Source organism: Peromyscus maniculatus, chromosome 17 (genome assembly GCF_049852395.1).
Source record: "Peromyscus maniculatus bairdii isolate BWxNUB_F1_BW_parent chromosome 17, HU_Pman_BW_mat_3.1, whole genome shotgun sequence".
Lineage (NCBI taxonomy): Eukaryota > Metazoa > Chordata > Mammalia > Rodentia > Cricetidae > Peromyscus > Peromyscus maniculatus.
Genome location: NC_134868.1, coordinates 6,114,981 through 6,133,099, shown reverse-complemented (window position 1 = coordinate 6,133,099; position 18,119 = coordinate 6,114,981). Strand labels below are relative to the sequence as shown.

The 18,119-nt window shown below is 44.0% G+C and overlaps 1 protein-coding gene across 7 annotated transcripts in view; it reads left to right on the top strand.

Annotated features, from left to right (window-relative positions):
- Ints10 (integrator complex subunit 10) overlaps window positions 1-2,424 on the top strand; it is a 29,515-nt gene extending 27,091 nt beyond the window's left edge. For all 7 annotated transcript variants that reach the window (XM_006989567.3, XM_042262500.2, XM_016007960.3 and 4 more), the window contains one exon: window positions 2,023-2,424. In XM_006989567.3, the coding sequence (XP_006989629.1) occupies window positions 2,023-2,179 (157 nt within the window). In that variant the 3' untranslated portion in view covers window positions 2,180-2,424. The remainder of the gene's footprint in view (window positions 1-2,022) is intronic.
- The last annotated feature ends 15,695 nt before the right edge of the window (window positions 2,425-18,119 follow it).

The following is an 18,119-nucleotide window of genomic DNA, read 5'->3' as shown; positions in this document are numbered from 1 at the left end:
TTCTGCATTCCTTGGCAAACCATCTGGTTGTAAATATTGTAACATTTTTAATTTTTTTCCATGAGTTGCCAGTGTGTTTGTGTTGAATTTAAAAATCATTATGGATCTGGGGGGGAAGAAACAAGTTTGCTAAAACTGAATTAGACTAAGTGAATGTTAGAGGAAGGGCTAAGCTGCGATTCTGTCGGGATAAAATTCAGGGTTTGGGGTCATGAATATTTAAATACGTTGACATACGTGTACCACAAGTAAACTTTTATTGTGGATTTCCATATTAATGATCAGGACTCTTTTGCTCTAAACAGACATTCACACAGCTTTCCCTGCCTTAAAGCAGGCTGCTTTGTTTCAGACCTTACCTTCTGAATTGGCAATATTTCATAAGCTAAAATGATGCCCTTTTGTTTAGCTAGATTCTCCTGTTCTTAAATCACAAGAGCTGTCTGCAGTCATGTGCCACTTACACCAGGGATGCACACGCCATGCACTGTGCTGTTGCGTGGACATCATAGTGTGTGTTGACTCAAACCTATCAGCTAGTACCAGGCTGTAGGGGACCAGTGCAGTCCATCATTGTGTGTGGAGCATGACTCATTGACATCATCCAGACCTGCATAGAGCAGACTCTGATGAATATATAATTGAGTTGTGCATCTGTGAATGTACAGAAGCAATCCTCTGGCAAGCAGAGTATAACAGTTAACTGTCTTGAGCAGTATTGGGGAGAATTTGTCCTCTGAAATATGGCCTGCAGTTGCATGTAACTTGTACTTGGTCCAGTCTTGGGTTGCAGCCCGGGAACCCAGAATAGAAGTATCTCAAGTCAACATAAAGCAGTGTGCATCCGTCTGTGCCCAGCAGCACCCAGTCCGTCAGCCTCACTGACACTGACTGAGTTAACCAGCCAGACTTAAAGCGTCCATGCAGAACTGTGTCTTCTCAGGTCCCTGCTGGCTTCCTATGAAGCCTTTTCCAGTGGCTGCGGGCTGTTGCACAGTGTTCTCTGTTCACTAGTCCAAACGTGACATCTTTTGCTATTGCACTGCGATGTGGTGACTCCTGATCACTTTCTACGTAATAATGTGTGTTAGAAACAGAAGCATTTAGGGTGATAGCCACAGCCTCTGTTTTCTCACTACATGAAAACCTTGTGACTTGCAGGAGAGTTAGGGGGTGGGGGTGGGGAACAGAGGTGGTTTTTGTTCGTCTAAAACTGTTACATTACCAAACTAGCAGCCAGAACTCCTCTGTTTGTGGTTGAGTCCACTGAGTTTCGCTGGACTTTTCTTTTCCTCTGTCCATTTTGTTGTCCTCACTCGATGGGATTCTGTTTGTCCTTTCTGTCCTAACCCACGGCTCTTGGGCCCCAGTTAGACACCTCTTGGCTTTTGCTCCCACTAACCCACCCACAGACGAGCAAGCACCTCAACAACGCTACTCTTCTGTGACACAGTTCTGTGTCAGGGTCCCAGGTCCCCCTGCTTTTTCTACAGTAGTCTGGATGGACACAGCACTCATGGGTCTGCCCTGTCCTGGCTCTGTGGGGATAGGCCTGACTCAGGACCCCAGCAGTTGTATGGAAGCCTGAGCTTTTCTGGACCGAGGCCCTGCCAGAGAGCTCCTTGGTGGCTAGGACATGCTGGGTCCCTCTTCTTACTGTTGCCTCTCTGTGGTCTGTGGCCTGGTCTCCAGCACGGTGAGGCTAGTCAGGATGGAACCTAAAGCAACCCAGGGCACTGAATTGCGTGAGCTTCATGAGTTCAGAGGTGAAGCAGGTGACATTTCACCGACGATTGGCTGTGTAAAATGACCCAGTCTAGGGCAGGAAAGATATCTGCGTAGTGTTGAGCCTGAGAAGAATGGACAGGAGTGGTTATCTGGCTGCAGCTTCTCTTTTTAAATGTGGTTTAAATGTGTGACTGCACTTAGCTGTGAGGCGGGTTGATCCCTGCCCCGGTGACAGAAGGCCGCGCTGCTGCTTCTGACCGTGGTCTCTCTCTGTTTCCCTCTCGCTGACCTCAGGCACCACACAGTCACTCGTGGCATCACCAAAGGCGTGAAGGAGGACTTCCGCCTGGCCATGGAGCGCCAGGTCTCCCGCTGTGGTGAGAACCTGATGGTGGTCCTGCATCGCTTCTGCATTAATGAGAAGATCTTGCTCCTTCAGACCCTGACCTGATAGACCTTTGGCCACCCTCAGCTCAGCTGTGTGACCTGAAGACACTGCTGTGGCATGTGCTGCCTGACCAGGACTGAGGAAGAAGGAAAGCACCAACTTCTAACTCCCTGGGCTGCTTAGAAGTCCATCTCAAGGGTGCGGGAAGTTAGCTCTATTTTTAAGAGTTCAGATTTTTTAATTTGTATAAAACAAGAATCAATCCGTTTCGTAAATAAAAATCCTAAAATTTGAAATTTAAAGAAAAACTTTTTTCTAGTTTCAAGTAGGGTACATTTGTCTTTTATTTTTCTAAGCATACAGCAAGGGGGCAGAAATCCAATACAACTGAATGGAGGAATGCATTTTATTATATACACGATGGACGATGTCTCCCATGACCTCAGATGTGTTTTCATTGCTACACTTGGGTAAGTGTTACATACAAGATAACATTTGACCTTTGGTTTTATGCACAACTGAACTTGAGCCTGTCCTGTGCCTGCTGACCGTCCACTAAAGGTATGGTGCTCCAGAGTCTCTGAAAAGCTAGGACAGGAAACAGGGGAGAAGAGCAAAGGTGTGGGGCTGCTGAGGCCTCAGGAAGTCAGTGTGGCCCTTCGGAGCCAGACAGCACTGCTTGGCAGTCACCTGCACCCCTGCCCTGCCCTGGATGTGCAGACAGACAGACAGACACACACATACACACACATACACCCCTCGTATCCAGAATTACGTTTCCTGGGTGCTGTATAATGTAGGTGGTTTTGCAGGTGTTTTCTTTTTCTTTGTTTTTTTTTTCTGGTTTTTTCGAGATAGGGTTTCTTTGTATAGTTTTGGTGCCTGTCCTGGATCTTGCTCTGTAGACCAGGCTGGCCTCAAACTCACAGAGATCCGCCTGGCTCTGCCTCCCGAGTGCTGGGATTAAAGGTGTGCGCCACCACTGCCCAGTGCAGGTCTTTTCTAAAAATGACAAGCTACTGAGGCCTAAGGGATTTTCTTGCTAAATAACTATCATGGTTTGAATAGTGTCACCTAAAGATCATTCATTATGTTCACACTGGTCCTAACTCTGTTAATTTAGTGTTTCATACAGTTAAGGTGATTATTCATAGACTGTCAGTAGAGGTTTCTATTTTTTATTTCATTGAACTATTTCCTGTTGAAAAGCCGTTATGGGTCCCAGCAAGTACCTTTAAAATACAGTAATCTGGGAGAAAAATAAAGTGATTTCATGATTCGAGTATCATTGTCCATATTCCACTAATAAAAAGAATAAAAAGGAATGAAAAATAGATAAAAAAAAGAACCACAGTCGCACAATAGTTTGTATTTAAAGTTACATTCCTAATGGGATGCCAAGTTAAGATCTGAGCGACATTTCAGGGTCACCTGGAGCACAGTGGACAGTCTTTCCTTTCATCAAGGGTAAGTTAAGTTACCCCTGAGAAAACTGACTGGTGAAGAAGGATATGACAGTTTTTTATTTAATCAGAGCTCAAAGTCAACCAGCCAGCTACCCAGAGACTTGCTTGTCAAGGAAGGTAGCGCCATGTCTCCAAGAGCCTGAGATAACTTCTTAGGGCACAGTCAATAACCACATGTGGCCCAGCATCTGTCTTGGGGTTCTGTTGCCATGCTTTGGAATGCTGCTTAGCCCAGTGTGGCAGAAAGTTATGTCATCAATTCAATACAACATTGACTCCTTAGAGTTCTTATTTGTTTTCTTGTTAAATTTGGAACTCAAGATAATACTAAACAGAGTACCTCAATGGCTTTAAGCAAAAGTAAAAGGAATAGGGTCTGGATAGCCTTTCCCACAGCCTGACCCTACGTCCCTTCCAATCCAAGCCCTGAAGTGGCTTTTTGCCTGGGATACACTTCTGTGACTCAGGATGCTGGGAGTGGTTCCTTCCTGAAACCTGGAAACCTGAGGTAAGGGTCATGCTGGAGCTGAGATCAGTTCACCACAAGTTGGGTGAAAATTAACTTTGATAGGCCAAGCTGTAGAAGCAGCTGTTAGCTTTTTTAATGTCTCAGAGTCTCATTTGGTCAGTTACTAATTTAATCATAATAAATAATACTAACCTTTGCTAGCTCTATTCTAGGCTTTATGCTGTGTATCCCACATATATTTTTCTCAGGACAAATCTGTGAAGCGGGTTTAATAAGTGGGTGAGGACCTGCGACTTAGGTTCTGTCTCTGCACTGAGGTCACGGAACTTGTGACCTGCGCTTGATTCATGTTTCTGGTGTTGGGATGAGACCGGGCCCTTCTGCTGCGTTCTCTGAGAGCTCCCCGTGCTGGTGTTGTGATGTACTTGGGGAATGGCTATCTAAGAGAGAAGAGGAGAGACTAAGGATGCAGTCTCTACCTACAGAATTTGACAAGTGGGAGCCCACCATTAGATCCCTGAGACTCAAAGCCTGAGTCAATGCTATTTAGAGATGAAACACGGAAGAAGAGCTGAGGGAGGTGTTGATGAGGCCTTCCAGAGACAGGATCTGCTAATTAGACCCGGAAAGATGAAGTTGACTTTATCGGGTTGAGAAGTATCAAATCGTGTTGTATGCTCGTAGAAAGAAGGCATTCAGGCACATGGAGGTATAATAACAAACACACAAAGGCCTGGGGACCTAACTTAGTGGTGGAATCTTGCTTAGCATCTTCAAAAGCCCTGGCTTTGATTCCTAGCACTGGGGAAAAGGTGAGCGTGATCAATGCAAGTTACATACGTGTACAAAGATGGTGTAACAAATCCTTTTAGGTGTGCTATTAATGCATGCTTGTGAACAAGACAGGCTCCATTCCTACATTCACTGAGTCTCCGTAGATTTAAAGTTCTAATCTTGGCCTCCCCCGGCCCCTTTTTCTTTCTGACTTTAGCTTCTGTGGTGGCCCAGAGCTCATCCCCGTCAGAGGGAACCGGTAGCTGACTCACGCGTCTTCGTGAAAGCGGCTTCATTTCTGCCTCTCCAAAGATGATTGACCATCTGCTTGTAACAGTGAAATTCCAGTGCCCTGATGGGGAGTTCTCCAAACAGACGGCAGCTCCATGTGTCTGCTGTGGTCATTCCATAGAAATCGAATCCAGCAGAGTGGTCCTCACCCCACTTTTAATCTCCCCTTTTTATCCCGTCCTCGTGAGGGTTTTTGTTGTTGTTGTTAACACTTCACAAATTGCTCAGATGATTTTTTTTTAATCGCTTCTGTACACATTGCTCAGACCCTGGGTATTTGCATCCGAGAGTGTTAAAACAGGATAGCAAAGTGGGTGTCGAAGACAGAAGTCTGTTGTCTCACACTTGTAAAGGTACAGATCCAATCTCGGGGTTGCCACAGTCGTGCTCTCCCGTTACTGACAGTCGAGTCCTTTGCCTTGGACGAGCATGTGGCCAGCAGCAATCACCGACTTTCCTAGTCTCTCCTTGTCTCCTGTCATAGTCCCTTCCAGAAGGATGTCCCCCTCCATTATGACCTCACCTAAACTAACTGGTCTGTGAGATTTCAACATGCATTTTGGGGAGAAACAATTCAGTAATAGCCCAGGAACCCCAGGATGATCTTCATTGGTATCTGTTTGTATCATCTTCAGGACGTATTACTTATGTTTCTCATGGCTTTGACAGAATAGCTGATAAAGGCAGCACAAGGGAGGTGAGTTCATTTTGACCTAAAGTTTGACAGGGAAAGCATGGCAGCAGGAATGGGAAACAGTAAACCGGAAGTGGGGCCTGGCTTTAAGACCTCACTTCCTCTGTGAGACTCCAAATCCTAAGGCTCTGCAACCTTCCCTAACAGCACCCTCAGCTGGGCCAGTGTGCAGGCAACTTGAACCTCTGGGAGAAATTTCCTATTCGAACCACAGAATATATGCTCCTCTATGCCTCACAAGGACATTTCAGTTCTCCAGCACTGTCTACATGTAGTCTATAAGTTTTCACATAAGGCAGGCTGCACAAAGCAGAAGCAAGAGCTTGTGTTTAGAGAATTTATGCATTGAATGTCTCTCTTGAATATACAACTGTAGGTGCCCTATGTCTCACTTTAGACCAACATATAAACTCACTAGGGTGGAAGGATGTAAATTTAGACTGACATGTTAATCATTTTCCCTCAAGGATACCTCCTAGAAGTAAAGACAAAGGTAATGAAGTATTTCTAGCTCATGATTAAAAATCAAACCATTATCTAGGGAGAGATGTTCTCCTTATAAAATAATTGCTACCTTTGTTTCTTATAACACCTTTGGAAACTAAAGCTATTTCAATGAGTTAAGGAAAAGAATATGATTTTAATAGATTTTTCTTTGCCTTAATGATTGAAGCTTATACTTAAACACCTTGTTTTTCTCTGTTTATTTTGTTAGCAACTAAGGAGGCAAAATTGTAATGGTCAAATGGACTTGTTAAAAATATTGTCAGGCAATCCATTGGGTACATAGTGATCAATGGAAGAAATGAACACTGTAAGTTTTTTTTAATCAATTAATTACTTAGAGTTCTGGCGTTGCAAAGGGGCCAGTGAGCAAGGAATGTTTGATCGTTTCCAGTGGCAATAAGCACTTCTGCAGCCTGTGTCCTCTATAAACAAAGAGGCTATTGCTGTGGTGCTGCCGTGTGGAGGTAGGACAGGCTCCAGCAGACACACAAACGAAACATTCCAAGTTAAATCCACTGTCTCCTCAAGTGACTTCCTCAGCCCTTGTCAGCCCATTCCCTGACTCTGATACTGTCTTATTTTACACCTCTAATACCAGCCAGACTTGACCTCCCATAGATCCCAGACTGCCGTAGAAAGAGGAATGAGAACACACACAAGTGGAAGCTGTATTGATGTCCACTGATATCGCCACCATGTTCCTTCACCAAAGGGGAAGGATGTCTTTAGACACTGCAGGGCAGGAACCGACGGAACTACTTTGGACCCTTCACATCACTTAAGGAGGGATAGCAGCTGTTGGTCAGGAGTCCATTCAAATTCCCTGTCACTCATCAGAAAATCAAAGAAAGCATGACATTTGGGGCCAGAGATGGTATGAGTGTCCTGAGAGCAATGACAAGCCATTCCTTACAGGTTTCCTTACCCATAAAGTAATAGAGCTATTACCTTTTAGAATGTATAATATAAAGCATTTATCATGCTGTCTCATAGAAGCAATATAAAGAGTATTTAGAAATTGTAGATGTAATCTACTTATAGTTGCCAAAAAAGGCAATTGATTCACATTATCACAACTGATTGTGTAAGTGGTGATTTATTTATTTGGTGATTGTTGATATTTTTATTTAACATGCATATTTGAGGCACAAGATTAACTTCTTTTTTTAATTATCATATTAGGCGTGGTGGTACATGTCATTAATCCCAGCATACTCTGAAGACAGAGGCTGTGAGTTCAAGACCAGCCTGGTTTGTATAACAAGATGCCAGATCAGCCAAGACTACAGAGTGAAACCCTCAAAACAAAAAAGTTTTAAATTATTTTTATTTATGTGTCTGGGTATACACATGCCACCGCATACATGGGGGGTCAGTGGACAGCTTGCTGGGGTGGGTTCTGTCCTTTCACCTGGATCCTCCTGGGGATTAAACTCTAGTTGGCAGGCTCAGTGGTAGGGGCTTTCTTTCTTTCTTTTTTTTTTTTTAAAGATGTATTTATTTATTACATATACAGTGTTCTGCCTGCAGGCCAGAAGGGGGCACCATATCTCATTATAGATGGTTGTGAGCCACCATGTGGGTGCTGGGAATTGAACTCAGGACCTTTGGAAGAGCAGCCAGTGTTCTTAACCGCTGAGCCATCTCTCCAGCCCTCCTTGTCAGTCCAAGATACATTTCTAACTGTCCTTTCTAAAACTTTAGTCTCCTCCTTGAATGAATAATTGGATCCTTGTTCATGAACTAGATGATGAAGTTTGTTCTTATTTTACTTTCCAAGAAGTCTATGTATATAGTTGACACCAAAGACCAAATTCACAAAGACTAACGGTTAGGAGATAAGCAGCGTCAGAAAACAAAAACACCTCCCCACGGCTGCCACCACCAATTAAACCGAAGAACTTGCTAATGAAACTGAAGAAAACCGCAGCTCTTCTTGGAGAGCCCTGTGCTCTCCTGTCTGCCTTACTCTGGGAGCACTTCTCCTAGCTCTCATGCTTAAGTCTATATTAAAATCATTTAAATCCCAACTCTACTATGTGAAAAATAAAGGGTAAGAGGTCAGATGTAAGCAAAAAAAAAAAAAAAAAAAAAAAGCAACAATAAATTGGAAGGGTTGACGTCTTCCTTCCGCTGATAATTGAAGAAAACCATTTACCAGGCTCACCTAATGATTTCAACCTCGATGCTGTGACTCTGGGAGACAGACATACAGTCCTCAATTACAAGGTGTGCCAGCCTGTTTGTGTGAGCATATAAAGTGGTCTTTGCAGCAGCTCACGCGTTCAGTTCCTTCCTACTTTCCTCCTGCGGGAAAGATTGCGTCATTGCAGATACGGTGAGAGTCTCTGCGGAAGCAATGGAGTCCCGCCACTGTGATGCTTATACTACAGCGCAAGTGCCTTGGCCTGTCAACTGATTCATAGTGTCTTAACAGCCTCAGAGAATTACGAAGTTGCCTGAAACGTTATTTTTTTTCTTTCTGCTAATAGATTTAGATACCTAGTACCCCTTATTCAAAAAAGAATTTAATCATATGGGGACCAAAAATCCTGGACAACTTAAAGCCCTGATAATGCCATTTCTACCTCTGATTTTTACTTAAACTTCAGAACTTCCAGCACGTGATTTTTTAAAGTAAATTTAAAATACAGTACTCAAAACTGTACATCATGAATCTATGACACAGTGGATTTTCCAGTTGAACCCGATGAATTCGATGTTCCTGTAAGAAAGGGAAGCACTGGCTCTGTGGAGGCCTCTGTCTCACCAACTGTCCTGTTCCAAAGCCAGCCACAGTTCTCACTGTGAACACACAGACTAGTTCCACCTTCCTGAATTTCTGATCTCCCCATCTGCGTTTTGTCTTGTAATATCATTCATACTGTACATTTGGAAGTGTTTTTTATATAAATGGCTAAGTGATAAATCTTTGGAGCTTCTGCGGCCCACATTTCAGCTTTCGCTGTATTTGCTCCGCTCTGCCATTAGCATGCAAAGACGAGGCAGAAAAATATGTCAGTTCCACATGTAAATTATCTTTATTTATCTCCAGGAAGTTTATTCTCATTTCAAGATTCACAGGTTTCTATACTCAAAGCATCCTCATTTCTCACAAGGTGCAGTTTATTTTAAACAAAAAAAAGCAATTATCCTTTAGGCATTTGGTCTATTCTGCTTTAAAACTCAATTTCTATTCATCATTTTGTGAGGGCTGCTGAGCTTTAGAAAAGAAATAATTCCCCGGGCACTATTCTGGGAAGCCTATTTTTCAGTAGTTGTTAAAAATAGCAAGACAGATTTTATTCAAGCCTGTGGCAGTGTGGAAGAGACTGGATTCAAGTGGAGATGGTAGCCAGTGGGCACGTGAGGAAGCTGTGGAGCTGAGAGGAACTTGGGCGAGGTGTGAGGTTTGAGGCGGAGCAGAGCAAACTGACTGCATGTTAACTAGGGTCAGGGGTGGGGGAGTGGGGAGTGGGGGTGGGAGTGGGGGGGGTCGGGGGTGGGAGTGGGGGTTGTCTAGATACTGAGGCCAGGGGTAGATTTTAGAAAACCGGCCTAGGGAAGCTCTTTTCAGAACCTGGATTCAGCAGACTAAGTCAGAGGCCTAGTGGAGACAGCAGGGCCCAAGGGACACGGACTAAAGTGTGGCCAAGAAATGAACACAACCGATCCTTGCCAGTTGACATGATTGTTGAGTAACACGTTGTTTTTGACCCATGTGTTAGGTTCGTGTCACTGAGACACAGTGTCGGACGGGAGCAGCGTCAGGGAAGAAAGCCACGTGATGCGTGGCTCACGGCTTCCGAGGATCCAGGGGTCCTGAGGAAGGCTTCAAGGAGAAGCTTCCGTCACTCATGTCAGAGCCGGAAGCAGACAGGGACAACACATTCCTTGATCAGAAATTAGGGGTTGTAGCTGTGGTTCATTCTGGGCTCTAGAGTCTATTCCGTTTGTCTGTGGGTCTGTCTTTATGCCAGTACCATACTGTTTTTGCTACTATGGTTCCATGATAAAATTTGAGATCAGGTTTGTGATACCTATAACATTTTCTCTTTCTGTGAGTTTTGCTTTAGGTTCAGGACTTCTGTACTTCCCTGTGAATTTTAGGATGTTTTTTCTAGGTCTGTGAAGAACATCACTGGAATTTTAATAGAGCTTACCCTTAATCTGTAGATTGCTTTCAGTAATATAGCCATTTCCACAATACTAATTATGCCTATCCGTGAGCCTGGGAAGTCTTTCCTTCTAATGGTGTCTTCAATTTCTTTCACCAGCACTGTGAAATTTTTGTTGTAGAGGTTCATTCCTAGTATTTCATTATTTCTTGAAGCTACAAAGAAAAGGAATTTCCCCAATTGTTTTTATTGTTTTATGTATGGATTTTGTATTCTACTAGTTTGATGAAGGTGTTTATCATATTTAAGAGTCTTCTGGGGAAAAAATGGGCAGTGGTGGCACACACCTTTCATCCCAGCTCTTGGGAGGCAGAGGCAGGCAGATCTTTGAGTTCAAGGCCAGCCTGATCCACAGAGTGAGTTCCAGGATAGCCAGTGCTACATAAAGAAACCCTGTCTCAAAAATCAAAAAGAAAAAAAAGTCTTCTCTTTTTTTTAAAAAAACGCTTTAACTGTGAGAGCATGTCATCTGCAAAGAAGGGTAATTTGACTTCGTTCTTTCCTATTTTTATCTTTTGCTTCTTCCCCTTATTATTCTAGGCAAGGCTTTGAACATTATGTTGGATAGGAGCAGAGGGAGGGGGAACCCTTTATTCTAGACTTTAGAAGAAACGCTCCCAGTTTTCTCCCCACTTAAGAGGATGATGGCTACAGGTTTGCATGCTGTGTGTCCTTTCTTGTACTGAGTCACGTGCACTCTGTTCCTAGTTTCTTCAGGACTTTCCTCACAAGAGGAGATGGAGTTTGTTGGAGACTTCCTGCGTCAGGCTAGATGACAGTGTGATTGCTGTAGAAAATGTGGCGCAGACGCACATGGAGTTTTATGTAACTCTAAGGAAAAAGGATATCATGACAGTTACAAGAAAAAGGCTACAACCGGAAATCACTGTGTTGAGCAAAATAAGCCAGCCTCGAAAAGACAAATGGCATTTGTCTAAACCTAAATTTCAGATCCTCTGCTTATGTGTATATGTATGTAACCGTCTGTGTGTTTGCAGAAGGTGGAAGTGGAGAGGATGGTGGAGACGTGTGAAAGAAAACAAGGGGACTAATGGAGAGAAAGGAGCCCGGGGCGGGATGGAAGAGGACGTCAGGAGAGGGAATAAGAGCAAAGGATAACGACACGCATGCGTGACGAGGCCGTGTTGAAACCCCTTTCTTGGTATGCTGATATAAAGAATGAATTTTAAAAAAAGGATTACGTGAATCTTCATACTGCACCACTGGGACATTCCAAGCTCTTTTATAATCCTGGTCTAGGAGGGACAGCTGCCCCGCCACACATCAGAAAGTGATGAGTTTGTCTCTGGGGACACTGAGTGGCCAAGAGAAAAGACAGGGCCATTCATACTTAAGAGTTCCCCAGTGAAAAGCCTATGAGTGATTGATCAAAAGCAGGCTAATCCCTTTCCAAAATGATACATGGAAACAGCCAAAAGAGGGTAGAAATGACTTCCCTGTAGAAACAAACGGATGTGGAGAAGAAGAGAGGAGCAGACTGGTGTCATGTGTCATTGCTTATTTGCAGCTTTTAAATGCACTCTTGTTCTGTTTTTAGTTTTAAACTTAAATAAAAATTATTTTTTAAATACTCTTCTTGCCTTTGAAGGCAAACTTAAAGAAGTTGTATGACTGCCAGCAGGTGGCACTATCCTCTTCTCAGAGCATGAGCTGGCTGGCTCTTCTCACCCACTTGGGGTCCGGGTGTAGTGTTTTTCTTCAGGGACCAGAAGCTCAAGTGGATTGATCTTTAGCAAGAAAATTGTTTATTTCTGCAGAGTCTCCGTAACCACAAATAGCTCCATACTGGCCACACTAGACTGAAATCATCAAATTCTCTGATATGGTCCATTTTTCTTGGGGATTTGTTTGTAAAGCAAAGGTGAACTACTTAAGTTCTTCTCTTTCCCGGAGATCTCTGCCTGCAGGACAGCCCAGCACATTTCCACAGAGATCCCTGCATGCAGGACAGCCCAGCACATTTCCACAGAGATCCCTGCCTGCAGGAAGGCCCAGTACATTTCCACAGAGATTCCTGCATGCAGGACAGCCCAACACATTTCCACAGAGATCCCTGCCTGCAGGAAGGCCCAGCACATTTCTACAGAGATCCCTGCATGCAGGACAGCCCAGCACATTTCCACAGAGATCCCTGCATGCAGGACAGCCCAGCACATTTCCACAGAGATCCCTGCATGCAGGACAGCCCAGCACATTTCCACAGAGATCCCTGCATGCAGAACAGCCCAGCACATTTCCACAGAGATTACTGACTTTTGGGAGCTTGTTTAAACATACAACATTTGAAACACAAAGGTTACTGGCTATGAGAACAGAATAGACACTGATTCTAGGCAGGAGAAAAGGACTGGGTAGGTTTGTGATCTACATCTGGTTTTGGTTTTTTGTTGTTGTTGTTTTGTTTTTTTTCATGTGTGTGCATGTTTTTTGTGTGTATCTACACATGTGTTTGGAAGCCAGAGGTTGATATCTGGTATCTTCTTCAATCTAACTCCACCTCATTTTTATTTCTGAGACAAAGTCTCGTGTTGAACCTGGAGCTTGCTAACTTGCCTACACTAGCAGAGATCCTCCTGCCTCTGCCTCTGAGCACTGGGGTTGTGGGCACACCCAGCTCTTAGGTGGGTGCTGGGATCAAACTCAGCCCTTTTTTCTTCAAGTTTGGCTCGTGCAGCAACATAAGGAATGAGTGAGTTTGCGCACAGTAGTTCCTAAAGCCCGGTCACCCACAATGGCCTTCGCAGTTCCTCTTTGGTCCCTGAAGTCGGCTCTCTCACTTGCCCCCTGCCCACGCTTACTCTTCAGTCTTAGGATCTCTGTGCTTCAGGAGCCCATCAGCATATCTTCCCACCCACCCGTGGCAGCTTTCGAACGTTACCTCCCGTGCACCCACTCACGTCAGTTTCACGTCAGTTTCTTTGTCTCGCCCACTCCTGACTTCAATCAGCAAACTGTTTTTTGCAGATGGTATGTTTCTGCAGGAACTCCTCTGCTGACTTTTTCTTCCAGTCTATTCTTTCCTCCATGTGGGAAACTGTGTCTCGGTCTTGTTCTATGGATTAAGAAGTGAGTGAGGATTCCCGTGTGCCTTTCTGTTGGTGAACACCCCAAATTATCCCATTCATTCTCTGTATCATTTGGTGCTTTCTGGGGGTTCAGTACTAACATTTCACCTCCCACAGAGAGAGGCTATACAATTGAACACTGAAAATAGGGAAGAGTTAGTGAATGAATATTAATATAGTGTGCACACCAGACATTTGATGAGTGTAGAAACAAAAAAAAAAAAAACCTAATTTTTATTTTCTGTTTTTAAACAATTTGACAATGACAGAGGTCTACCATGCTCTCAGTATAAGTGAGATATGAACATGACAAGTCCCAGATCTCAATAGTCAAGGCTGAAAAAGCATGAGCTGGGATTGGAATGAAAGAGTAGAGACTTATGAGACCAAAGGCCTCCCCGCTTCACCTTAAGCTCAATGTCTTTATCTACAAAAGAGACACCATAATATCCAAGTTGGAGCCCTAACACTAAACAGGGTTCCTTGTCCGTTTTTAAGGTCTCTAATTTTATCAAACACCTCTTACAGTTCTGTTAAGCAGATTCACAATAAAGAGCATATGGGAAGAAAGGGGCTTGATATGGCATTTGCTCAGTGATTGACAGGATGTGATAGATAATTAAGGGCATTGTTTGTACCAATACAATAAAATTGAGGAGTCCATAACATGGTAGGAAAGAAGGGAGTTGATCCAGAGGGTTGTTTGGAATTATGCATTTTTTTTCTCCTGTCACGATGTGTGGGGTAATTAAGTCATTCCTTAGCAAAGATACACTTATGCTAAAAAACAAAACTAAACAAGTCTGTAGTGGGCTGGTGAGATGGCGTGGAAGCTGAGAGCGTTTGCTGTGCAAGCCGGACCGCTTGAGTCTGAGCCACGGACCCCACAGTGGAAGGACAGAACCAACCTCTGCTGGCTGTCCTCTGCCTTTAAGTCATGCGCTATGGCACATAGGTGTGCCCCCCCACACACACACACACAGAGAGTAATAATAAATGTGCAGGTACTTGGCTCACTTCTTGTCTTGATTCATGAAGCAGAGAGGGGGTTAACAAACTGGCACCAATTTAGAGCCCTGAAAGCTGGACATGGAGAGTGGGGGATGAGGTTTCTAACCCTGAGATCTAACATAGGTCGATCCCAGCTACTGTTGACGCCTCCTCCTTTCTTTCACTCAGTATAATAAAATATTTTGGGCAAAACTTGTATTGGTAACACCAACCTTGTGTATTACAGGATTAAAGTAAAATTGTCATGTATTCATTGTTCGACATACTCACTGAGCATCTCCTCTATGTTGTGTGTCAGGGGTACAGACCTTATAAAGTGGGGAAGGGAAGATAATCAGTTGATCAGTTGATTAATCAATAAGCAAACCAATTAGGAAAAACACAGCTAGTGTGAGTAAACAAAGATTCACAATGACCGGGAGCTATTTTATGTATGTAGGTATTTAAAGATACACTTCCAGCTGCGATTTGACTGAAGTTGGAGGAAAGGATGCTCTGGGCAAACTGAACTAGTGGCACAAATGCTCTCATGCCCAGCCAGAGACCCACAGCCCAGACAAGCTTGAGCTCTCCAGCTTCACAAAGGGGAGAGATGCAGGAGAAACAGGCGGGGAGCAGACAGAAGCGTGGCCATGCAAGGCTTCCTTACGGGAGCCACTGGGAGTTTCTTGGATGTTGGTAGTTTTGAAATGAGTTACATGTGTGCGTAAAACTAAATACATCACAAATGTTCCCTAGCAATGTAAGAGGCATCCTGAGTTCCGAGTTGTTGAAACATAGAGAGAGTAGGATTTGGACTTAGTAAGTCGCCGTGCTTAGATGCTGAGTTGAATATGGAATGTTTGGGGTCGTTTCACTGGAGCTGCAGCTTCAGCTCCCTCTGTCCCTTCTTCTGTGAATTGTCTGACTCTTCCTTACTTCCCCTTGTTATAAATCTAGGTACTTAGAGTGAAAGCGCCAATATGCTGAGAATTCTTGCCCAGTGCGGCCAACAGATGAAAAGTCATTGGAGCACCAAAGCCCAAGTCTAAATCCTTGGGACTGAAAAAGAAATGAAAAGATGCTCAGAAGCTACCTTTTCCCAGTAAAAACCAAGTCTGTATCAGGGACTTGGTAGAATCCTTATCAGCTGTGCAAGGTCAGTTGTTCAAACGTAAGTTGTCTGTAGCTGTTAGAAATAGAAGACTTGTGTCTTTAAGAAATACATGGAGATCAGAATGACTGTTCTAGAGCAGGAAACAAAATGTTAGCAAGAAGTCTGGAGACGGGGTTGGTTTGCTCGTTCATCTCTCATTCAATTCCTATTGAATGAAGCAGAAGCAGAGAGAAAATACCCATGCATATACACAAGTCAGGAAAAGCAAAAGTATTTTTGCTTTTTTAAATCAGCTGCAGAGAGATTCCAAGCTTGAAAATATCAGTTGTCTCAATCTTTCCCAGCTAACTTTGTAGTTGATTCCTAGCACCCCTGAGCTATGGGGTAGTTTTGTTTTGTTTTGCTGACATTAATTGCTCATCCAAAACTCCTCATGCTAAGGGGGTTAAAATCAGCTAAGATAGATCTGGCCCTGTAGTTTTGTTTGGTACGTAGGCTCAAGTCGTGGGTAGAATTTAGAAAGCCGCTGAGAACTCTGTTCATGATTTAACACTGTTCGGCCAGCAGGGCGGCAGCACTCGAAGGGGCAGAGAGAGGCTGCGGGGTTGACTGTGAGACTTCTGCAGTTATCCCCACCCTGCCAGGCACTCCCAGGTCCATTGAGATATCCCTTCCTCCCTAAGCCTCATGTCAGACACTCAGAAGATCGCCATTCATCTCTAATCACTGTACTTGACCGTGAATGCACATTCATCTCCTTGGTGTACTTTTGCTTTCAGCCACAGCTTTCTAGAATTTCCTGTGTAAGCTCGGGCTCATTTTGTTGGATTTGCTTTTCACACCAGAGGGCTTATTATGCCTTTCTGCCCTTTGCCACAGAGCCTACTCTAGCCCAGTTTGGACTGTCTTAGACTAAGCTGCAAGGTATTTGTATTGGCCAGGGTTCTCTAGAGTAATGGAACCCCATATTAAAAGAGGATTTATTAGATTAGCTTATACAGGATGCTCGGGGCAGTCTAACAGCAGCTTTCTTTATATGGAGAAGCTGGAAATGGTAACTGCTCAATCCATGATGCTGGAGGCCTCTGCAGTCCCAATCTGCATCAAAGGCCTGGGGGATTCCTTTACCACATTGAAGAAGGTGGGTTCTAATGTCATCAAGGGGTGACATTAATGACAGCCAGAGGGTCAATAAACTCAGGAACGGGGCAGATGAACTTCCCGGTAAGACATGAAAACCAGCAGTTCAAAAGGAAAAGTTGCTCTTGGACCTTCTTACATCTGCCTCCACAGTTATCCCCTGCCCCTCGCTGTCGGAAGGTACCATCACGTCCAAAATGGGTCTTCCCACTTCAGTTAAAGTCACCAAGAAAATCCCTCACAGGCATGCCCAGAGATTAATCTGGATCAGTGATTTGCAACCTGTGACTCATGACCCTTTTCCAGGGGTCACATATCATATATCAAATATCCTGCATATCATATGTTTACATGATGATTCATAACATTGGCAAAATTCCAGTTATGAAGTAGCAACAAAATAATTATATGGTTGGGGTCACCTCAACATGAGGAACTGTATTAAAGGGTGAAAGCTTTAGAAAGGTTGGGAACCACTGTTCTAAATTTCCCCAAGCATCCCCAGAGGCCTGCTTCACAGGAGAGGCCAGATCCTACCAAGCTGACAATATTAACTATCACATCCTTGAAATGCCGATAAGTTAGAGCCCCCAATGAAGGGCATTTGGAAGCAGAACCAAGGGAGTAAGGGGTGGATGCTGTGACCTTGTGGTGATGATTCTGGCTGTTGTCACGCGATCCTAGGAAGTCACAGGACAACAGAGCCCTCTTTAGTCCAATCACAGCCTTACATCGGCCACTCCCACTCTTGCCTTCCATTTTCCCTCTTCCCCTTCCACCCCCTCACTCTACTTCCTGAGGCCCCTTCCTGTATCAGATTTTATTGCCGCATAACAAATCCGACTTGTCACCACACCTTTATTACCTATAATAAAAGTAATCACCTGCCCCGTAAGTCAGAGGTCAGGTAGAATTGACTGAATTCTACACCCAGACAGGCCTTAAATTTATAATATTCTGCCTTCAGCCTCTCAAGTTGCTGGAAATATGAGCCTATACCATTTGGATAGGCAAGTCCTTGCAAATCAGCTGTCAGCTGGGGTTTTTGAAAGCCATGCCCAGGTCTTATTTTTTTTTAATCAATTTAAAGTTAGAATATAAATTAATAGGCTTCTCATGACATATGCTCTATGTGTGTATGTATCCTGATATGTGGATGAAACAACGTACTCTATAATTGTTCATCCTCTTCTCCAAATGCCGCCTCTGCCGATAGCACCCGACCCCACCACTGGCCCCTTTTCTGGTCACCTTTCTGCTGGTAAACAGCCCCTCCCTTCCTTTTGTCTTC